The sequence below is a fragment of the Nicotiana tabacum genome, chromosome 16 (assembly GCF_000715075.1).
Source record: "Nicotiana tabacum cultivar K326 chromosome 16, ASM71507v2, whole genome shotgun sequence".
NCBI lineage: Eukaryota > Viridiplantae > Streptophyta > Magnoliopsida > Solanales > Solanaceae > Nicotiana > Nicotiana tabacum.
The window spans coordinates 4813853-4838639 of NC_134095.1; the positions used below are offsets into that span (position 1 = coordinate 4813853).

The window sequence follows — 24787 nt, forward strand, 5'->3', positions numbered from 1 at the left end:
TCACTACCCATGTGAAAGGGTTTCTAAGTGCTTACACTTATCTTTTCACACTAGGCCCCGTTGATCCCGTCATCATTGACTTTTGCCTCCAATATCAAATAACATTAAGTCAGATCCACCCTTCCTTTTGGCGGATTGTCATTCTATTCGGATTTTTCACGAGCAAAGTCGAAGGGACGCCTTTCACCCTCTACCACCTCATCAGGTTGTATAGGTCCCATCTTTTTCGAGGTGGGTTAATAAAGCTTCAGCGTCGGGCCATCAAGGTGTTGTTCTCGAGCATAAACGAGGACAAGGATCGAGGGTGGATGGGTTGGTTCGTTCGAGTGAAGACTTCCGACCTAATTCCGACCGAGAAGTAGAATATGAAGCGTAAATTCAAACCTTTCTTTAGCTTCTATTTACTATTTTGTTTCATTTACTTCTCCTCATCGACATCCTTTTCTATGGTGTAGCGGTCTCTTGGATGACTGGTGCGATTCCGAATCTCGATAGTTGGGTTCGGACTCTAGTTTCGACCTCCCCGTACTCTGAGCGCTCATGGCGCGATTTAGCAAGGGGCCGATGGGAGGCCAAAAATCACGGTAAGCCTTTTCTTCACGTATCTGATGGCTTTCGTTAAACTGTTTCCCTCTTATACTCACTTGACTTCCTTTCGTACAGGCCTCGAGAAAGATGCCGTCATGAGGCCCTCGTCCAGGGAGGAGGAGGTTTCGCCCCCGGTCGCGAAGCCGGCGAAGGAAAAAAAGGGTCTCACCCTCCGAGACTCTAAAGCCCAAGAAGAGTAAGGCTCGTAAGCCGAAGATAGATACCGCCCCTCTGCCCGCTGATGTAGCTCAGCAACTGAGAGAGGAAGAAGAAGATGAAGACAAAGGCTTCGCACTGGCTGCTCGAGTGAAGAAAAATGTTGATGCCTCAAAGGCAGCTGAGTCAGTTGGGGCCGAAAAGACTTAGCCTCGAACCAAGGGGATCTCGGAAGAGGGCCCGAGTAAAGTCCCCGAGTCATCGGAGGCTGAAGATGCTTCTTGCCGAAATGAGCAATTAGCGGGTGTGCCTAAAGGGGCTAGCTCTGAGGCCCTTCAAAATGAAAAGAACGCCCCAAGTGACTCGCTTGGGGCATTAGAAATTGGCGATTCGCCGAGCCTAACTACATTTTCTGCGGGGCAAATTCAGGGGGCCCAGGCCTTGGGGACTTCCGATGTGGAAAGAGCCCACGATGGGGAGGAATTTTTTTGTGGTTGCTTTACGGAGTCGAAGATGCTATCGACCTGAGTGATGCATCGAGTCTCTTCGATGAAGCTCAACAACTTCTGAGCCAGGTAAGCCTCAGCTCCCTTAATCGATATTGCGCTTACATTTATTTTTTCTTGCCTAATTTCCTTTCTTTCTACATAGGCCTTGACATTTCATCGGGAAGCGTTATCTAAATTCTGGGCAGAGCTGAGCCGATGCGAGGCCGATCTTCAAAGGCTCACGGAGGAGAGAAATGCCCTCAAACTTCTCAGCGGGCTAAAAGAAAAGGAGATCAAGGACCTCCCAGCCGAATTGCCCACAACTTATAAAGAGCAAATCGACCTGATTGAGCAGGTAATGAAATTTTTTAGAAGCTCGATGTATCAATTCGGGAATGACGACTAATACTTCGATCCTGCATGTTCAGCAGAAGGCCGAAAAGATCGAACAACTTCGTCAGGAGGCCAACATGATGAGGGCGGAGACTTTGGGGTGAAAACAAAACATGGACCGCCTTGCCTCGGAGAAAGATACTGCTCGATCCCAACTGTCACCGGTCAAACGTCAACTCCAAAGCATGAAAGAGGAAAGCTCGACCCGAGCCAAAAAAATTAAGGAGCTCGAGGCTCGGTTGGCCATCGAACTTGCAAAGGTCACATCTGATGCAGAAAAAGTAAAAGCTAACGCGAAGGCGATCGTGGCCGTCTACCGAGCTGATGTTGAAGCTGCTCAAGCTTGAACAAAGGAAGTTGCTGACACCGCTCAGACTCGATCATACTGGGAGGCCGAGCATGCCAAGTACCAGTCTCGAAGAGAGACTCTCGAGGAGATTCATGCTCGTGACTTTAACCTGGCTATCGAGATCGAGAATGCAAAAGAGTTTGAGGCCGAAGCCAAAGCGTTACTCTCTTCTGATGATGATTCCGGGAGCGCGAGTGGATCCAAGAGTGGAGGGGACTCCGATGATGAAGACACAACTCCCGAAGAAAATTAGGCACTTGGAATTTTTCTTTTTTGAATTTTTGTGTAGGATCCTAATCGGTCCTTGCTTATCTCGACTTTTGTCTTGTGAAAATTCCAATTTGCTTTTCACCTTATGACAATTTGTAATCAAGTGTTGAAGAATTTTATTCATTCCGCGAAAATCCTTAGAGGTGCCAAGCTAATTATATCCAAACTTTTAAGATTTTTCAACTATATTTTAGACCTTAGGTGAATACATCTCAACCAACATATTAATAGGAGTATTATGGTTTAACTATTTAACTTGTCTGTCAACCTACTAAATTCCTCCTTTTCCAGAGTTATGAACAAGTCATACGAAACATAAAGTACGAAATTAAGCTTCAGAACTTGAGGAAATAATATATTTTCACCGAAGATGATCTTTTTTCGCAGTTAATCTACAACTGCTTCTTTAAAGAATTTAAATACTTGCAGCGATCCATTTGAAGCATCTAGTGGTTCATCTGCTTTACTAAAACCAGTGAACTATAAAGTGATAAAAATTTATATTCATGACATAATTTGTATAAATACTGATTGTCAATTCGTTTATTTTGTGATTTCAGTTTTCTTTTTATCCAAGAAGTTTGTATTAGTACCAAGTTTGTATTCCAAACATGAGATATAGCCATGAATAAACAAGCCAAATAAGATGCACAATAACCAAAGAGCTGAAACAAAAAATCTGCTCAGAATTTGCAATTAAATAATCACGGACACTTATCATAAGTCCAGACATAATTTTGAGCAAGTTCATCACTGCAATCAGATGAAACCAAAAAATTTCAACACCATATTCAGCATATAAATAACACAAACAACAGAAATTCCAACCAAAACTGAAATAAAAAAACACAAATTAAATTTATTTGTATTAAAACATTAGCTATAGCTTTCAGAGAAATTCCATGAAAGGAAGTAGTGCAGACATTCAACACAGCATCAGGTTCTGACCGCCCGTCTGCTTGTTCCTCATCAATAAGCTAACAAAATAAATTTATTTAATAAATAATACTAGTAAATATTTTCAAATCTAAATAATAATTAGGAGGCATCAGAAAATTAATTGAGAGTTATTTGTCTTCATTCATTTTCAGTGTGTAGTATAAGTTTTTTGTTTATCATCATTTGCCTCCTTTACTGCAATTATAAGCAAACTTATCAAGCAGAAAATAAAACTAAACAGAGAAAAATTAAACAAAAAAAAATACATTTTAGATCTATCTCTTAGAAGAAGAATAGCATCAGATAATAAGCGGAGTAAATAATCAACAAAATTATTCAGTATTTACTGTGTTATATCATCATATGCCATAGGAAAATCATTAAAAAATAAAAAAAATTAGAAGAAAAAAGTCGAAAATTTTTTATATCGGAAAAGGCAGCGATTTCAGTTTAAGCATCAGCTATATCTCCTCGTTTAAATCTTTCAGTACAAGAAGAGGATAAATCCGATGGTATTTTAAAAAACAAAAATAAATAAACAGATTATACATATATATAACTATTTTTTGTAAACTCAATTGACGGAGAAAAGCTAATGTTCTAAGAAATAACGGAGAAAATCTTGCTTAAATAGAGTTTGGACTGTGCTTAGGGTTTTGGAGTTGCGGCGTTTGGCCAGAAAACTAGCGAATATCCTTCTTTGCCCCTGTGGTTTTTCAAAAGTACATTGTGACTCCTCCTTAATTTTTAATTACTAAAATACCCATTTTTTAGTAATATCCTTCTTTGCCCATGTAGTTTTTAATCTCAATTGATATGATGTTAAGGATTTTTTCTATTTTAAAAGATTATTTTTACTATGAAAAATTTGTGGGATTATAGTACTATGAAATTATTTAAGACTTTTTACTCTCTTTTTGACAAAACTAGTAACAAAACTACAAAGAAGCATACTTATTGAAAAGTGATTATTTCCATATATACTTGTCTAAGCGGAACATTAACAAGTATGGGCAAAATATAAATTGGCCGATCGGTAGAAATTAATCACATTCACTAACCAAAAAGTGCATCTTTCATACATCTATCCTAGTTAATTATGTTTATTTTGATATATTAATCATTTTCAACGTTATTATTCTTATTTTTGTTTATAGTTGGGTGTTAGTTCCATGTAGTAACTTCATGTTCATCTATGTATCAACACTGCATGACTACTTTGACATTTAATTCACGATAAATTATAAATTAAAGCAATCAAATAGCAAATTTACTCTTCGAAGTTATTGTTATATGTTTCTATCTATATAATTTTTGTTGACCTCTTTATATCAAAATTGTCTTTTCTAAAATTTCACTTCTGTTGAATAGGGAAAGAATGTATGACATTTATCGAGAATTCGGGAAAGTTTATTGGCAAGAGGAAATCATTTTTTAATCAGCCTACCTATTTATGTATTCGAGGAAGAGGCTAAAAGCGGAAAAGACCAGGTTTCACACATATAAGACATGTAAGGTATGGAACGAGTAGTTTATTAAAGAGCGAATTTAATTCTGTAATCGTCTTCTTTATTCGAAAAATATACTTAAAGATAATTTGATTTACCAGAAAAAACAAGACACTATGAGGTAAATGAATTAAATATATTATTTAATACATCAATCTTGATCAGATTACATTAAGTCTTATATTTGTACTGTTATTACAACAATCTTGATTAGATTACATTGAATCTTAATGTAATCTATATCATGTCTACATTAAATGTCTATCACCATTGTCCTATGGCCCTATAAAATGTGAAGTTTCTCCTCCATTTGCATAACATCACAAACAACTTAAACATGGAGAAAATTAATATAACCCTTTTTCTTCTTGGCTTTCTATTTATTTCTCATTATGTGGTCATAATCCAATCCAAAATCCCTTACCCTCCTTGTGATCCATGCACTTGCACTGGTAATCAGTGCAAAAAAAAATTTGGAAGTTGGTATCAATATGAATGGCCGGAGTTGAAAGGAGTTGAGATCATGAAAGCTAAAGCCATCGTAGAACGCACAAATCCTTATGTTACTGGCGTCGTGCTAAAAGATATTTATTGTATTGTTACAATGGACATTTGTTGCAATCGTGCGTGGCTTTGCCCTGATGAGCATGGTCGTGTTAAAAATGTACCAAAGGTTGGATGGTAAAAAGTTTTATCGATAGAGGAACTAGATCGGATTATGGATCCGAATTATCATTCTCAACTTTGAAATATATATATTATGAAAAAATCTTTTTCTTTTCAAATAATATTATGTGGATGTACTACTTCGTTCTCTTTTACATTTTGATCTAAGCTCCATGAGCACTATCTCAAATAGTAATAGTAACAACAGCAACGATTCAGTGTATTCCCATAGGTGAGGTCTGGGTTAAATAGTAATAGTAGTATTTAAAAAATATGGCTTCAAATTCTTTCACAAGACTAAAAAAGAAAAATAATCAAAAAAGAAAGTAACATTCTATCAATATTTACAAATATTTTCACATTAGCTGGTAGCCACTAACGCTAACATTAGAATAGGCTGTCTACATCACACCTATTGACGTGTGACCCTTCCCCGAACCTTGTACGAACATGGGACGTCTTGTGCATCGGACTGCCTTTTTTAGGATACAGCTCTATTGTCAGCTAAAGCAATCCTAGGATCCCATTCTTCATTTTCCTTGTTAACATCAGCAGGAGGCAAAAAACAATCCATTGACAAACCACTTATATTAAAATCAATCTCTTCAATCTTCCATGTTTCCTCAACTTTTGCTCTATAATCTATGTTCTTTCCATATCTATAAATTGTTGCTGTAGTTTTCCCATTGTGTGCTATGTTTACACCTTCAATATACCGATAATCTTTCAACATAGATTCCATACTTGTTTCCCAAAAAACACAATCATCTTCTTTAGCTGATTTCAATCTAACTAGTTTTGTGTCCTCAAATTGGATAAGAAGTCCGGAGCGTTGGCTAAAATAGCCCCATATAGTGTGATGAACAACTTCTGTGTTAGCTGTACTTTGTGCCTTTATCATGTCTTTGCTTGTCTCAAGCTTTAGTATAAAACATTCTTCATCTTTAATTTTCTTTTCACCAATACAAACAGCATTCAAGAATAAATTGGCTGTTGATCTGGGGTCTAATCCCTGTTGATCAAGAAGAATTTCATGAACAAGAGCAGTATTTATACAAGTGACCATTTAGACTCCACTTGAGTAGAACTAGTTGTTGGATGATTGCATAAAGAACAAAAGGGTAAGAGCGTGACTTGCAAATCAAAGACAAGAAGTATGTTACATTAGCCACCGAAAGATGATAAAGAATGTGTAATGGCAGCCTAGTGCACTAAGCTCCCGTAATGTGCCGGGACCACGAAGGGCCGGATTACAAGGGTCTATTGTACGCAACATTATCTTGCAGAAACGGGTTGAACCCATGACTTCCTGGTCACATGGCAGCAACTTTACCGGTTACGCCAAGCCCCCTTTCAAATGATAAAAGAATGTCTAAAGAAAATTTTATACCACAAAAATTCGAGTTTAACTTCTATGCACTAACGGTCTAAAAAGTATTTATACAATCAACTCACTTATACGATAATTAACGAGTTTTGATGCTTAGATCCTCCAAAAATGCTTACAGATGTGGAGGCATTTTTGAAAGATCCCGAGCAACATAGATTATAGGTAAATCTCCATGATATACATTAACTATTAACTTGCTAAAACGGCAATGAACGTGTTCTCACAGGTAAAACTACACATCAGTGTATATAACTTAAATTCTAAAGCCACGTGAGAAAAAGGGGTACCTGAAAGAACCTCCGGGGTGGTCTTGGAGGACCTTTTGAAGCATTAGAATTGTTGGAAGAGTGACTCCAAGCTACTATACCATTACTACCTGCACTGACCTTGCAATCAGAAACAACCAATTCTAGAAACCACAAATCAGGGTTCTTTTGCCAAAGAACAAATCCTCCATCCTCACAAGTCCTTTTGGAATTCATATGGTTACCACTTTGGTGAATATCTGATGTTGCCATCTGCAATTGTCCCACTGCATACATGCTATTTAATGAATTTAATGCAACTTGCCCTCCACTAGCTGCTAGATATTGTTGTACTATGTATTTTGCAGTAGAAGCCTTCTGTTGATCACAATCAAAAGGATTTTAGCTTGTTGTTTCAGAAATTTAAGCAAAATCTATCAGTAAAAGCCTTCTGTTTACCACAATATCAGAAGGCATATAATTGAAAAGCATAAAATTCCATGGATTTGAAAGGGAGCCTTGGCGTAACTAGTAAAGTTGCTGCCATAAGACCAGGATGTCATAGGTTCGAGCCATAGAAACAGCCTCCTGCAGAAATGCAGGGTAAGGTCGCATACAATAGACCTTTGTGGTCCGGCTCTTCCCCGGACCCCGCACATAGCAGGAATTTAAGTGCACCGGGCTGCTCTTTTTTTTTTTTGCAAGATAGTTAGTGCGGCCCGAAGCAATTTTCGAATCACCTTTGCTACTACATTAGAATCTTCCCCAGAGTCATCAAGATTCACCAAATTATATAGTATATATTACCAAGAAAATTGTTTTAACCCTATTTTTCCAATATAATTTTTCAGCAAAAGAGATTCAATTGAACCCCTAGCCTCCGCATGGGTCCGCCCCTTGTCCACCAAAGTAGGTGTTACATTCCGAAATCATGCTGAATTCCTATATAAGATGCTTAGATTTGACCTTTATTATTTGACGAATTGAGGCATAATTGGTTGATTTTTGTCGATAGATTGAAATAAAAACCAATTAAACATTAGCATGAATATAGAGCACTCACAATGGAACCATCCATAACAGGCAAGCTAATGGCATGATCCAATTGAACTTGAAAAGGAATAAGAGCAGAGCCAACAATTTTCAACAAGAATATAAACTGATCATTATTGCTTGAAACAGCCTTTGATTGAGCAGATAATTTATGAGCTTTCATAAGATTGCGCATATTTTTCCATCTTATGGCTGCATTACTACCCATTTTGCTAAACATTTCTTCTGGAATTGGCACCTCTAAAACTGTGTCTAAACCATCTTCTCCAAATTAGGACACAATTTCCTCATTGTGTAAAATGTGACACTATCCTTCAAATTTTTATGAGAAAAAGAAATAAGAAAAATTTATACACGAGAAATAGGAAGATTGTAGGAACATTTCGTTCTTGCAATAATTGAGAAAATGGGGTTTCAATAATTTTTTTCTCATTTGGAAATGTTTGAATGGAGTATGTGATTTTGAGAGAAATTTGGGAAAGAGGAAAAGGAGAAATGTAGGTTTTTTTGGTAGTTGCTATCGTGTGGGCATGATTTTGGCGGGAATAATATTTTTATAATATGGATAGGGTATCAAATGGGCGTGTAGGATAAATATGGACGAATTAAAACATGCTAAACTAATAAGAGTAATTTTCATAAACCATTATAGTTTAGAGCCTAATTATCATACGTAATTATAGTTGCCTAATTACCATTCATTGCGAGTCGAACTCAAGACCTCCGCTTACTATTTAGCGGGTACTCTAACTAATTGAGTTGTGAAAGCTTGTCGCTCTCTTGTTTCCGTTTAAAATAATTGATCTCTTATTTCAGTACTACAGATAGATTTGCTATAAAATTCAAATATAACTACAAATTGTAATTTCTGAAAGTATAGTTGCGAATGATAAATACAATAATATATTATATATGTTTGCTATGTCGCGTAATTTTCAATCAATAAATAGGCGAGTTAGTAACATGGCCAAAGGTTTCTTGGGCTTCTATGGCTTAAATTAAGATGTACTAAACAATAGAACATATACTGACTTTAATTAATTTTAATTATTCTTAATCTCTTGTTGTCAAAGACGGATCAAATATTTAAATTTGATAGAATCATCTTTTAAAGTTCTAAGTTCTGAACTTATTGCACTTCAAAAATTATGAGTATTTGATAATATTACGGTATTTTTCTATATATCATCATACTATATTATAAATGTGAACACCTTAAGTCAAAGTTAATTTACAAATTTACCCATCAAAGATTGAGTGACGATTTTACCCTTAAATTAAAAAAATATTCGAACAATATTTATGTACAAAGAGGTAAATATACGTTCCAATGAAAAGAAAAAATAAATAAAAATTTAAATTAGAATGCGGACCCATTAAGATGACCAGCTTTTAATAAGCCCTTTGGGCTTCTTCCAAATTGTCTATGCAAACTTGAGTATTTTATTTATTATTCTACATTCAAAATTGTATAGCAATTATATTCGAAAAACTATTGCTGCTCAATTCATTACAGATGACCGTGAGCCTATTTCTATTATATAATATAAGCATTTCGTGGTAACTGACATTCAAGCTACTAGAGTCTCTCCTGCTTCCTACCGTAATTAGATTCTTTAAAAAAGACATTATCTTTTCAACATTAATATGTAAAAGCACTAAATAATATAAATGTATCTGGCACCTTTGGGGTTTGTGAAACTTTTAGTATTCCTAATTAATTAATTAATTGTGCAACTTATTACATTATGAACTGAATTCATGAAACTTTTCAGAAGAGAAAGTACAAATCAAAATACAAATTGTCACAAAGCTCTCCCTGAATATATTGCTACTTTTGTTGCAGTTGCAGTTGCAGTTGCAGTTGCGTCTTCGTCCTCTTGATAGAGAGACATCAAAGCTCTCCCTAAATATATTGTTACTTTTGTTGCGGTTGCGTCTTCGTCCTCTTGATAGAGAGACACCATATGGTACATGTATAATCAAGGAGCTGAAAGTTGTGTATCATCAAAGACGTGCGCTAAGATGATAATATGCTATAAGCTATGGCCTCAAAGAAGTTTTGACATTTGTGCTTGCTAAGTCGGGAAATATTTTCCAGATCTTTTTAAAAAAAAATAATAAGTGCACAATTAGTGTTTATAAGAGTAATATGGGATTTTCAGATGGGAATGAACTCAGAGCTCAGGTTTTATGTTTGTTATCAGAATTCTTTAAGTTTTACTCGACGAAAGTTCTTTTGAAATTTGGAATAATTTGGTTGAGGACAAAACATGAAATTGGAAACTAGAGTTAGTAATGTGTTTGATAACAAATAGTTTATATCAACAAGGGTTATAGGGAATTAATAATTTCTTCATCCTTAACTACAGCTTTCGAGCCTTGATATGGAGCCGATAACAAATAGTTTAGTCAATTTATTTAATTTGCTAGAAGAAATATAGTATATAGTGATATGATGTAGAACTAATTGACTTATGACATCCAAACAAATGTGTATTTGAAAGAATTTAGCCTATGTCATACTAAACCATAATTAAGAATGAACTATTGGATATCTACTCATTCTTTTTTAGTTATTCAGGACTTGGTATATTTTTGTCTCAAAGCAAGATTCTTTCTCCTTATGTGTGTTGCTCATATAGGTCGTATTATTGCATATTTTTTATTAATATGAATAGTTTGACTGCACAAATAATTATATGTACTGATTGTACAGGACAATCTACATTTAGGAAAAAAAGATGAAAATGGACAAAAAAGAAACATAAGTTTGAGGCCATTTATAAATGCAATGTGGTTGCCACAATTTTTAGCCATCTATCTATCATCTCTTTCTCTCTCTCTCTTTTTTGTGTGTGTGTGCACGCTTAATTTAGCCAGTCAACTAGGGTATTTGAATTGGCTTTTAAGCTGGTCAAATCAGCTTTTAAGTTGTTTTTACTTCCTTTTGTCCAAAATAAATAATTTTTTGGTTTTTTTCTTGTGGTCCAAAATAAGTGATTTTCCAGATTTCAAGAATGAATTAATTATTTTTTTCCTACATTGCCCTTGGAGTAATTAATGTTGGAGTATGTGTTAGGAATATTTATGTGAAGAGATAGTAAAGGTTAATATGGTCAATTTCATTGCTAATTAATGTTAAAAGGTAAATTTCTTAATGTGTGGAAAAAAACAAAAAATCACTTATTTTGGACCGAAGGGAGTAGCTTTTTTCAGTATTTGACAGTTAAAAAATACTTAAAATAAGCTAAAAACTACTTAACAAGCTAAAAACAATAAGTTGGGCATTGCTTTTTGGCTTAAAAGCTATTTCTACTAAAAAGCCATTTTTTAAGCCAATCCAAACGGACTCTAAATAAGGCTGAGAGATAGAGAGAGTTTTGTCTTTCTTAACTAACTTGTTTGAATAAAAGAAAATTACCCTAACGATCTCCTATATTATTTTTATAATTGTCCTATATTATTTTTATAGATCTTTTATGAAAAGATATTATAATTAAAATAATATTTGCAAATAACTACAAAACTAAAAAAATATCCTCCCGTATTAGAACTTTATACTTTTAACATATGATACTCACATGCAACACACGTGATCAAAGATTAGTATATACAAAAAGCACATAATGTTAATTAGAGAAAAATGCCGAACAAATAGTGACACAGGAATAAGGATGGAATAAAGAAGACAATATGACCAAATCAAAACAACCTTAAATCTTTTTTTCTTTTTCTTTTCTGCTAATAACCTTAAGTCAATATCGACTTTTTGCAACTTTTATCATTGTCATTCCTTTTTTATATTCGGGGAAAAAAGAAAAAAAATTATTCTCATTAATAGGACTATCTTTATGGTATTTGGACAGCAAGGAATTCTTCAACTCACAGCTGGATACATTTTCAGCATTTGTTTAGCAAAAATAGCAGGATGATTTTTCTACGTAAACTCCTTTTTTGGATAACTAACTAACAACCTTTTATATCAAAAATAAAAATTAACCAAGAAAAATATACTGATATAAATTCTGGAGCTTGCTGGCAATAGTTGACAAAGTTTGCTTCATTTTTTTTTATTTTTTTTTTGGCATTTGATATTAAGGAAAAATCTAAAATCATTAAATTAAGAGTGGGTTTGGTACGACGAAAGCCACTTTTGTTTGCAAATGTTTTTTGGTGTTTATGTGTCGGTAAAATATATTTCTCGAAAAAATACATACTTCTTAAAAATTAATAATAATATTAGCAAATTGAAGAATTTTTTGATTAAAAACTCCTAAAAATTAATAATAATGTCGTAGTGTTAATTGGAACAAGTAATATAAGGTCAAAAGCTAAGATAATTGTAAAGAAAATGACTTATAGCCACTCATTTTCCTCCTTAGTCGCGACGAAGGAAAATATTTCTGGTGGTAACTAAACACCAATAAATGGCTTCCTCATGAAAATTATTTTCCTACAGAATGACTTTTGTCATACAAAAAAGCGGGTAAACATTTGAAATAATTAAAAGCATGAAAAAAAATATCATGGGCAGTTAAATAATATAGTTAGACATTTCTATAACAGCATTACGTATATAACAATCATTCATTTTAAAAGCCAAGTTTTTTTTGGAATTAATTTTCATGCTAAGTTATAATATATGTTCTTTATATATAGCAGCACTTCGCTATAATAACCAAAAAAATCTTGAACAAACGAGATTGTTATAGAGAGATTTGACCGTAGAATGCAACGCCATGGCAGTTGAATCCAAATTACAGTCAGACCTCTCTATAACAACATCACTATATAACAACCATTCACTATAAAAACCAAGTGTTTTTTGCAACCAATTTCCATGTTAAGTTATAATTTATGTTCTCTATAGTAACACTTCGCTATAATAACTAATAAAATCTGGAACAAACGAGGTTGTTATAGAGAGGTTTGACTGTATCACGAAAGATAAATACAAAAGAGAGATAAAAACCTTTGATGTCATACATCAAGAATTAACATTACATAAAAAACTACTTGGGACCATTTCCTCTATATCTAGGATTATCTCAAGGGAATTTATATGTAGCTTTCACATCTGAATGTCATTACCTCACTCAGATTTAGTCAGTCATAATTCTCCTGATATTAGGGGGGGAAATTACTTTTATTAAAAGATTAGCCTACTGTCAGCTGATCAAAAGCCGGCCATTTCTCCTCCTCGTCAATTTTCTCATATAAAACAACACCATATTCTTGAACTCCAAACTCATAGAGTTAATCGGTAGTGAACATTCCGTCTGTAATTGTACAGGCGTCCATAGCAATAACATATTTTGGTTCAGACATTTACTCGCAATTTTTCAGAACTTTTTAGAATGAGAAAGCGTTTCAAACTCAAGCTTTCTATACCTTCTTTTAGCTTTTGTCGATCCAAAAAAACTTCTTATTTGCCAAAAAATCCAATGCCAACTTCACTATACAAAATTTCCCCTGCCTATAATCTTGATATTTCACCTATTCCAGTACCCCCTTCAACCCCATATCACCCTTCTCTTAAACAATTCAGAAAAGATCACAACTTGACACAAAAAACATATAATTCGCCGATTTCTGATTATTCTGATCATGACAATAACATGATCATGAAAAAGGAGAATAGTAGAATAAATGAGTCAACAAATAGTAGGTTGAATAATATGAGTTTTGCCTCTACTGATAGTGGCTGGTTCAGTTTCAACAGTGAATGTAGTAATGAGAAGCCTAATGATGAAACTGAAAGCTTTATTTCTTCTCCAAGTTTTGAATCTTCATTTGACGTTGATTATCCTATAGACCCTTTAACCGGAACCAGAAGGAGGAAAAAGAATAACAACGCGAAAGTAAGGAGGATCAAACGTTACATTTCGAATAGTTTTAAGGATTCTGATTATCAGAAGATTACTACAACAAAAGCATCTGTTATAGAGAAACTGATGCCATGTATGGCTGATGGGAAAGTGAATGAGAGTTTTGCAATAGTGAAAAAATCAGCAGATCCTTATGAAGATTTCAAGAATTCAATGCAGGAAATGATAGTGGAGAAACAGATGTTTGAAGCAGCGGATTTGGAACAGCTTTTGCTTTGTTTTCTGAGTCTTAATTCAAGACAACATCATGCAATTATTGTTGAAGCTTTCACTGAGATTTGGGAGGAGTTGTTTGGTAAATCTTCAAAGTCTGTGGATTTAAAACTTAGAAGATTTCAATGAACAATAATATAGCATCATGTTGGTTTCAAGTTCAACTTCCTAAAATTACATAAGGAGAATCACATCACATGTTATTTTTTCATTTGTTTAATCATAATTTTTCGTATGGTCGTGTAATCTGGCTATTGTGCTTTGCTATTTTTTTTAATAGTTATATTATGACTCATGTTATATACAATGATTATTGATTATTATCCAGTTTTATTTTTATTTTGCCAAAGAACCTTTCCATCACCTGCGAGCTGTCTCTTATTGAGATAATAATGACGAGAATACTATATGGGTCAAAATCTATCTCTAGAATATAAGTCAAAACGGCGTCGGTAAAGTATCCCAGGCCGCCAAGGGTCGAGGCGATCTAATCAACTATGAAGACCATGGTCGAAGAGTCAACAAGGGCTGAAGCCGAAGAGTCATCAAGGACCGAGGTTGAGGTCGAGCACCCTTGACAGGATTATAACAGCCAGTTTTAAGTTTAAACATAGGATATAAAAGAAAATATTCTAGTAGATATTCTCCGTACTTGTACTATTGGGGGTTTTTTTAAACATGTTCCATATAAATAGAAAGAGACACACGTGAGAAATTCATTTGTAAAATACTTGTTGACTTTAAAGGAGAGGATCAAATTTTATTGCAAGGATACAAACATAACTTTTTGGCTAAGATTCTTGTCCGCACTTTTCCCCAAATTCGAGAATAACTCCAATATTCAAAGGATTGTCCATCACTCATCATTGTCAAAAAGAATATTCATTACTTTCATCTTGTCTTGGGTGACTCTTTCGCATTTATTTACATAAATGTCATTGCATTATTTCTATTTTGATTCTTGACCCTCGACTATTGCATGTTGTCACTCCTATTAGAACAGATCTGCGCGTCATTCGATATACTATTACGATTTCTTTCAAGGATATTATTGTTAACAAAGATTTGCCCTCATTTTTATATGTTTAATTAGTTAAACCAAAATCCATATTGTCGGTCAAACAAATACCACTTGAACCATGCATTTGGCGACTCAGGATAACCGTCATTTGATCTAAAGTACAAAGCAGAATCACAGATTAAAAGTCATTTGATCTGAAGCACGAAGCAGAATCAATATTAAAATGTATTAGGTTCTGCACAATGAACAATAATATTTCATGTTACATTATTGGACACAATCAACCAGCAAGATACACGATAATCCATTTGTAGAGCAGGAATATTGAAAAACCTGCAAAAGCTGGCTGCACGTAGAGGCCTCAGATGTCGATCTAAGGGAATCATCGAGAAATATATCACTTTCCCTGATTTCACTTGAGCATCATATTAATCTGGGCAAAGCCTTATGGGCTGTTAAAGTAGGTCTGGGCTGAGGTCGTTCCACTGCTGCCACCTCTTTGGTAAAGTAGGCTGATGGGTCGCAAGAATCTAACCACACCCACATAAATGGTACAAAGTTTTCCAGCTTTTCATACTTTTAGAGAACTTCCAGTAATCACGGAAACAAAAAGCTATGTGAAGTAAGAGAAAAGTCCGTTGATTGTTACTAAGAGGCTAACAAAATTTCTCATAGAATCAGGTCTTCTTGTTTGTCGCCATCAGATTCCAAAGTTAGCTCGGGATCCTCAAAATAGCTGACATGACAGAGCATACCACCAGCTTCATCAGCAAAAGAAATTTTCCTTCCCTCCCTGTGGACTGTGTTCTTGGAAACAGCAGCACCATTTTGACTCAATTTCTATATCACAGAAAACCAATGACTCAAATAATGAGTTATGAAGTCCATATTCAAACATTGGAAAAGTTTGAAGATAGAGCAACTATGAATAACAGAAAATGAATGGTACCAACCATGATTTTACAGAATCTGGTGCAGTCCCTAGTCATCATTGACAACCACTTTCGTGTTGTCTCTTCGACTTTTGTTGCACTTTTTATGGCAATCTTCACCTGTCAAACATAAGATACTAGAGGCTGAGAATGATATACTTACATGACATGCAATTCATCTAAGCATGTCATTCTAATGTAGCCTTTTCCCCGTGTGTCACAATGCCTATTTCAAGTTTATAACCGAAATAAAGATCAAATTGATATATTTTCAATTGTTAGATAAGGTCTTGGAAAATGAAACATCACTAGTACTTGAAAATTTAAAATGAAAAGTATCATTTGCTATATCAGACATAACTATGAATTACTTTGGTCATTTAACTCAACAATGCATCTCGGATATGCCAGTATATCTGGAAGAACATACCTCATCAGCATCATTCTTCAAAGAACTGGTGCGATATGCTTCAAAGAGCAATTTTTCTTCTACCATATCCTTCATCGACTTCAATTCAGACATAAGCTTCAATGCTAGAGATTCCATGTCATGCATCTGCCTCTGTGAAAATGCTATAGCACTCTCTGAACAACGTGTGATAGAGGTGCACCCAGTGTTAAGTTGAGGTAGAGAACGCGAAAGACGAGGACCTTCCAGATTGCCTTTCGGAGGGGAACTCTGCTTTTGTAGATTGCCTTTTGGAGGGGAACCTCGTTTTTCAGTCTTCCATCTCCTAGCAATCTGCTTGGGACCTATAAAAACTTTAACCTTCTTAAGCCGTGCAGATCCTTCGGAATCTTTAGTTGTGCTAGCATCAGCAAGGTGTGATCCTTCAGAATTCTCATTCCCAAAAGTGAGCTTCTCTTTACATTCTGAAAGAATTTAGCCAAGAAAAAATAAGTCAGCTTCTGTGGCACTCTCATGTTCTGAGGCAGTTCAGAACATTTAGGAAGAAAAATATTATCCTTATCACAAGCAATACAAAGGACATCATCATTAAGAGTAAGAGAACCAGGAATTTCAATCCAAGCTTCTGTGGTCACTCTCATTCTATGGATTGATTGGAATTAAGTCCAGAAAAACATGTGTGGTGGATAATCTTAAGGAATTTAATAACTTTCAAGGTTGAAGTATGAAACCAAGAGTTTATCGTTCATTTGACAAGTTCTTTCATTTCAACTGGTAAATTAGAAACTTACTCATTTCTTCATGTTGCGCGATACGAGCTAAAAGCAGAAGTTTTCCACCCATCAGTTAATATTTGATATGATACTAGAGTCAAAGCAAGAAGGCACTCTAAAACATAAGTCTGACAAGAAGTAAGTCATTCTCTTCTTCTTTTAATAATAGTCTGTTATCTTCATTTGTCAACACATATACGCTGGATAATATATAATTTGCAAATTATTTAATTTGTCTGATTTACTGTAAATCAAAAGGCTTGTAAATGAAGACAGATCTGTGTCTAAAGTAAAACCTTTAGAACCAAAGATAAAATTCACAAATATCTGTTTGATTTGTCATCTGGTTATTGGTTCTTGGGCTCAACCAAAGAAGCAACTACCAGAACTCTTAAGATGAAACAGCTAAAATGAACTTTGAATTAAGTTGAAGCACCGTTCAGTTGTTTCTCTGATCTCAACTGACATCGATTTATCAGTGAAGAAATGTGAAGCAATGCATCAACTGTGCTTGGAGTTGCTATGCATATACATCAGTTGAATTATATAGAAAAGTGATAAAAATATAAAGTCTGTCCACCTTATGATGAAAAACCTAATTTCATATATGACTTACTATAGTTCTCCAGGTCATCGATTAATTCTATGGAGTTCATAGCCAGACAAAGTCGCTCTTGAGAACACGGAGAAATAGCCTGCATAAGATTATATAGTTTAAAATACTTCAAGAAATACAGATAAAGCAAATTATCTTCAGCAAACACCCCTAACCTTTCGTGTTGATAGAAGTCTCTCAGGAGGCTGTGACAGCTCAGACGCTGAGATCTGATCCAAAGCATTCTGAGATTGACTGGTTAACGTCAAATCTTTTTCCTCACAAATACTTGAAGATTTCAGAGGCTGATTTTCATCATCCGAGCAATTTCCTGTAAGGCAGCACTCTGTTAGCTGCTCCTTGTCATTTATGTCATCTACGAATGGCAAACTATTGTCGCTGCCCGAGCAAGTTTGCAAATTACACGATAAGATACACTTATCAACGGGGTCATCAACTGAACAAAATTCCTGATTTGAGAGCAAAACTTCCTTATCTCCATCTCCAGACATGCAAACATCATCTGCATAATGAAGACCAGCACTGTCAGTGCTATTAGGTATCATTGCCTCAGGAATGTGAATCACAACATTGTTGGTACTCTGACCAGAACTCTTATCCATATCAGAACAATTCCTGAGGCAGTCATGCATGCCTAAACTATGATCGTTTGCAGTTGCTACTATCTCTGTAGATCTTGATGGAGCAAACAACTCTTTTTGACTGTTTTCTGTATAACATCTGTCCTCCTGATTATTTACCTCTGCTAGCGCTTCACTAGCTGAGTAAATATATTTAGGATCCACATGTTTGAACTGATCATTGGAAATCTGATTAAGAGTACAGAGTTTCTGCTCTTCTGCAAATGAAACAGGTATCTTTTCCTCAGAGTCAAATACGTCTGATAATTCACTACGCGTAGTTGCATCAGAATTAGGTTTGCTATCCATCCAGATATTAGAGGGGCAATTGGAAGAATCTGAGTTTCGTGACATTGAAAACACAGATTCTGAAGTCTCAGCTATAGGCTCTGGCACTTCAGGTAAATCAGATCTGAGCTGTGGAGAAACTTCAGGCTCCAGAACCACTTCAACTTCAATTGATACAGGTTTGTTTGGTGATGCAAAGAGATTTCTGTTGGTGCACCTTCTTTTACGATTTGCTTTCTTGGAAATCCCCAGCTTCAAATGACTAAGGGGTACTTTTAGATCATCATCTTCCTCTGGCTGATAACATCCGTCAGCCTGCTTTGGACTTGTAGAAGTAGGACTTGGAGTAGCAAATTTCCTTTTCTTGGACTTGCATCTCTCCTTTAGTAGTTTCAGTGTTATTTCTCCAGAATTATAATCAGCTGACTGACTGCTTACCTCATCATCAGCAAGGCAACCAAATTTGTTATTTTCAGGTTCTATTGTCTTTAATGTTCTGTCTACTACTGGAAAACATTCAGTTTCACACTTAACATGTGAACCCCCGAGTCTAGCATGTTCAGTATCACAGATGTCTTTTAACTTCTTGATAGTCAGATCAGGCTTTCCATGAGAATCTACATTACGGACCTTTACTATCAACCCTCTTCTCACAACCTGGATATAGTGCAAGTAGTTGCCACTCCTTCGCTCCATTGACTAACAGGTTTGGCTCGAGTTCATGAACTATTGGTGGAAATGCAAATGCCTATCAAGGTGTAGTAACTCTACCCTGACTATATCTCCAAGATGCCACCAGTTTTCCAGAATACTGCAGAAGAAAGAAACCTTATAATTTTACTCAGATAACCTCCTTTGGGCAAAAACCCTATTTTGGGATGTCTAAAAAGCCAAACACTTAATTATTATCTCATATTGATGCTGTTATAAACAAGAAAAAACAGTTCAAGCAAAAAAAAAAGTATGTGGAGATACATGGAGAAAAATGAACACAAACCTATACAATAATGCAGAGTAGTTCAACAAATGATGGAACTGTAGTAGGAAACAACAGTGTCACGTCTTCCACTGAGTAAAGATCAAGATGTCGACCAACCCCAAGAACTGAAAAGGAAATGCCACTCCTACCAATAGCTTTAACCAATTTCACATTGACTTTCTGGTTAGTAATGTCTAACAAGGTGAGGTCCAAAAATCATAAAACTAAGTCTTCACATTAAGAAAGATTTTCTTAGCTCAGTATTTCAATTCACATGGAGCTGAATCGGAAAGACAAATAAAAAGGAAAGCAAAAATTTCACATCTAGTAAATTACATAAAAGTTAAGTAACATCACATAAATAAGACAATGGCATTTGCAAAAAAAAAAAGGCAAAGTGGGGGCAGGAAGTGACAGAAGAAACCACTGGGAAAAGTGGGACAATGAGATGCCAAATTTATGCCAGGTTCCGCCACACCAAGTAGCTTTTGCTCAAACAATGTATTTGTGTAAAGAAATTCATCAAAAATGTACAAATATTAAATCTAGAATCTAGTTATTAGCACAAATATTAAATCTACAATCAAGTTAGCTCCGCCTCTGCATATACAAAGTCTCTGAAAATTGTTTCTACCTCACAGCCCTATATGTTTTCTCTTGACAAGACTGAAAGATAAGAGAAAGTTTCTACCTTACAGCCTTAGCTCAAGCACGAATAGTCAATTAGCAATTTTTTTACCTATAACACTTGTAATTATGAAAACTAGATCTCAATTTGACTTAAAAAAATCTGAAAGTACATTATCAAATGCCCAATAAACTAAGCTAGGAATATCTGAAATTAATCACTTAAAACACCTTTTTTAACCAAATAAATTAATTAAACCACATGTTTCCAAGTAAAAACAAATGGGTATATATAAACATGGTTCATTTAACATATATTCCCAACACATTTTTTTCAATCAAAACGGTAAACTGGATCTATCCGTGCATACAAGTCGAAGATCCAAAAATTATAGAATCTTGATTGGAGGCAGGAGTAGTAAATGAATATGGGATCTATAAAATCCTTAAAAGGCTAATATATTGAAATAAATCTCATGTTTTAATTAATTGTAGAATAAACAAAGAATGCTTTAACAGAAAGACAAATCAACAGCTCCAGAAAACAGATCTGGGAATAAACAGATAGCAAATTGAGCTCACCTGATTCTGAATCGCTGGTTCGAGAGTGACAGAAGAAAGTTGAGGAGAAAGATGAGCGACTGAATTTTCCCGGGTAAATTAGTGAAATATAAGGATATTGCTGAATGTGAAAACGCGCCAACATTATTGGCGGGAACTGGACTAGGGCTTTGTACTTTTATATTGGGCTTTACGATCCCGCTGACTTGGTACCTGCCTATTTTCCTTTTGTCTTTATTTTTTATTTTTTGTGATATTTGCACTTTTGGTCCCTCAATTGTTGATACATTTCGACTTTAGTCCTAGTAATAGTGGCTAAGCACATTTAAACTTTAGTTTATTAAAACGAAAAAGGGCCAAAACAGCCCCTAGACTATTGGAGTTGGTATAATAATATCCTCTGTCCACCTATTTTGTCAAATTTATCCTTACCGTTTTTTTCGGCTCAACACTACCCTTATGACTAACAGCCCTATTTAGTAGAAATAAAAAAATAATTAATTTTCACATGTCATCATCTCATTGATCTAACTTAAAACCCACCCCGAATTAAAATAAATCTACCCACATCCAACCCGTAAACAAAAATACATTTTCCCTTAGTCTATCCTTCTTCCTCTCCATCTTCCATTTCTTTCTCCTCTAACTTTTCAAAATACTCCAACATCCGAAACCCTCACACACCTATTTTTTTAAGCAAACAAAATTTTCTCTTATAGTTCATCACCTTCTTCTTTCTATTTCTTCCTCCATTAAATATATACATCGACACTCCAATTTTTTTCTTTCACAAAAATACCATTCATCATCAATTTTTTCTTACTACATTTCACTCTTTCTTACAATAAACTCAACAAAGTGTTTATTATAATCACCTTCTCCTATTCTCTCGTATTCTTAGACATGCTCTCAAATATTCTTCTTGATTTTGCCGTCTCTTTCTTGAAATTGGCGGTGTTGATATAGCATGATGATCATCCTCGTACTACAACTTAATTTATGGACATGATCGGATGTTCAGAAAATATACACTGAAAAAATTTGCAAATGCTCAATGACCATCACCCTCGACTCTTTGTTAGTGTTCATATGTCCGGATGAAAGTTGTATGATATAAAATGTTGGTGACTAAAAAATTTAATTGTTTGAAAATAAAACTTTAATGGTGTTTGTGGTGATTATTCGAATGAAGTGCAACGTCACCAAAAAAATGAGAAGAAGAAGAAGAAGAAGAATATGAATGCATAGACGTTGGGGTGGGGGTGAAGGGGGAGATTGATACGGTAATGCATTTTTTAGAAGAAGATAACATTTGGAGAAGAGAAGAGCAAAGAAAAGTCAATTCCTTAGATATGGGTTTTGGATGCGAGTGAGTTTATTTTAATTTGGGTGGATTTTAAGTTAGGCCAATGAGACGATGACACGTGAAAAATAATTAAAGCTTCTTTTAAAACAAACAATGTTGTTAGTCATAAGGGTAGTCTTGAGCCGGAAAGAAAACGGTGAGGGTAAATTTTGCAAAATAGGTGAAAGGAAGGTATTATTGTACCAACACCAATAGTTCAAGGGCAGTTTTAGGCCTCTTTCGTTATTAAAATGTGTATTTTGATCCGTTCATGTAGGAAATATGTGATATTTAGATTATTTTCAAAACTATAAAACATTCAACAATGAAGCAACATTACATATTTAACATAACACATTGGTAACTAAATGGTCCAACACCAAGTAATTCATTAAATATTTGAATTTATGAATGTTTGCTAGAAGGGATCAATATGCACATATCAATTAATTGAAGATTTAATGTGCTTAACTAGAAATTATAAGGATTAAAATAAAAATTTATTGATATTTGAGAGGCTAAATTCACAATTTTCCTTTTATTTTATTTTTTTATTTTATTGGTATTAATTACATGCAACCGCCTTCATTTTCTCTATCAGTGAATATTTTTAATTTTTAAATATACTTATTAAAGTGTTTTGCGGTGAAATATGAAAAAAAAAAAGTTAAAATATTTATACCCAAAAAGTCACATTTTATAAAACCAACAAATGTAATACCTTCAATCAAAAAAACTAACACAATAATATATATACAAAAAAAAATACTTGAAAATCAATGTCATGGTTATTATTATTATCTTTTTTTGTTGGTAACTAACAAATTTTGTATTAATCGCCAGTAAATTTTACGTATCCATAGCATGCTTATAACTCAGCAGTTATAACTCTTACATATTCTAAAGCCTACACTAATTGTCTATATCAAAACATAAAATGATGCACCATGCTACTAGTCCAGTGGTGGCTCGTACGTTACATATGTAGGCTAACTCACGTGCAATACCATCAACTCTTCTGCTTCTCTTTTTAAATAATCGCAGGTTCCTTTCTGTCCAAATGAAGTGAGTTATCTCAACATATACCATCCTAAAGACTTGTGCTCATTGTGTTTTACCCTTAGCGCATTGTACAACCAGTGCATATGTTATTCCCAATTATCCCTAGCAACATTCTGCCTTTGCAACAATTGCAGGATTCTATGCCACGACTCCTTGGCAAATCGACAGTTGACGAACAAGTGTTCCATGTTCTCAACATGAGCTTGGCATAAGGAGCACTTTGGATCTACAGCTAGTCCCCATTGTATCAGCCTATCTGCATTCACCAATCTCCCATGTAGTTACAGCCACATGGTGAATATAGATTTTGGCCTGGCATTGTTTTGGAACACCAAGCATTTCCAGTTAACTCTTGGTATGTTTCCCAACAACTGCAAGTAGAAGCTGATGGTCATACTCTTTCTTTAATGTTGTTGATGTTGCAACTGTTGAAGTGTTGTTCTAGCATTTAGGATCTGTCTCACTATCCAACTTGTTTGTTTGGGAATTGACACCTCTTCAAAGTGTTTGTCTTTGATGTAGAAAGCATGTATCCATCTTATCTATAGTCGATCTTGCTTATTTGCTACATCCCAGCAGACTTCAGCTAGAGTAGCCTTGTTCCGTAGATGCAAATTAATCAAGTTTAGGCCCCCACTTGATTTAGGTGTACGCATTTTATCCAAGGCTACCAGAGTTTTTTTGTGATCACGTTTATCCCAGACCAGATGTAGCTTCTGCAATATGAATAAATTATCTTCAAGACCTTTGAAACAGAGTAAACAGCTGCGACCAATAGGATTAAATACCAAATAGTACAGTTTGAACAAGTTGTACTCGACCATCACATGATAATTTCTTTGTTGTCCAGGAAGAGATCCTTACAACTATTTTCTCTATCAAAGGTTGCCACTATATCAATGAAAGCTTTTTGGTAGCAAGTGGGATACCAAGATATTTGAAAGGCAGTTCCCCCAGTGTGAAACATAAATGTTGCACGATATCCATTCTTACAGTCTGAGGGACTCCACCAAAGTGCATTGAGCTTTTTTCCAGATTTGCTTGTAGCCCTGATACTTGGGAACATTGACTAAAACATCTATGAATAACAAAGATTGAAGGAATGTCACCTCTAGCAAATAACAGAAGGTCATCTGCATAACTAAGGTGTGTGATCCCTAGTTTGGCATATCTTGGATGAAATATGAAATTTTTCGCTTCTTTGAGACTATTAAGACTTCTACTAAGATACTTCATAACTATGGCAAATAGGAAGGGGGAGATATGATCTCCCTGCCTCAAACCTTTAGCAACATCAAAGGGTGGGTGGATTCACCATTTATCATGACAATATAGTTAACAGTGGTAACATACTTTATTATCCATGCTACAAATCAGAAATCCCAGTTCTATTAGGACCTGCTCA

General features: G+C 34.9%; 2 protein-coding genes, 2 non-coding genes and 1 pseudogene across 5 annotated transcripts; 1 reads left to right on the forward strand and 4 right to left on the reverse strand.

Moving 5' to 3' along the window:
- Positions 1–3285: 3285 nt before the first annotated feature.
- On the reverse strand, positions 3286–3374 carry LOC142170846 (small nucleolar RNA R16). Its single transcript, XR_012700459.1, has one exon. It is a non-coding gene; the product is annotated as a small nucleolar RNA R16 (small nucleolar RNA).
- Positions 3375–3475: 101 nt separating this feature from the next.
- LOC142170845 (small nucleolar RNA R16) lies at positions 3476–3554 on the reverse strand. The gene has a single exon (XR_012700458.1). It is a non-coding gene; the product is annotated as a small nucleolar RNA R16 (small nucleolar RNA).
- A 2039-nt stretch (positions 3555–5593) lies between these two features.
- On the reverse strand, positions 5594–8547 carry LOC107790341 (uncharacterized; annotated as a pseudogene).
- A 4682-nt stretch (positions 8548–13229) lies between these two features.
- Positions 13230–14395, forward strand: LOC107790342 (uncharacterized). Its single transcript, XM_016612261.2, has one exon. It carries the CDS (start codon positions 13406–13408, stop codon positions 14276–14278), a length of 873 nt encoding a protein of 290 aa, XP_016467747.1. The 5' UTR covers positions 13230–13405; the 3' UTR covers positions 14279–14395.
- Positions 14396–15363: 968 nt separating this feature from the next.
- Positions 15364–21125, reverse strand: LOC107790344 (uncharacterized). 2 transcript variants are annotated; one of them, XM_016612263.2, is made up of 7 exons: positions 20997–21121; positions 19806–19942; positions 18056–19619; positions 17901–17979; positions 16533–16975; positions 16124–16222; positions 15364–16010 (listed from the first exon to the last, which is right to left on the reverse strand). In XM_016612263.2, exons 3-7 carry the CDS (start codon positions 19502–19504, stop codon positions 15840–15842), a joined length of 2241 nt encoding a protein of 746 aa, XP_016467749.1. In that variant the 5' UTR covers positions 19505–19619; positions 19806–19942; positions 20997–21121; the 3' UTR covers positions 15364–15839. The 2 variants fall into 2 exon arrangements, with proteins under 2 accessions (XP_016467749.1, XP_016467750.1); XM_016612264.2 differs by lacking the exon at positions 19806–19942 and having other exon boundaries at positions 20997–21125.
- Positions 21126–24787: the final 3662 nt, after the last annotated feature.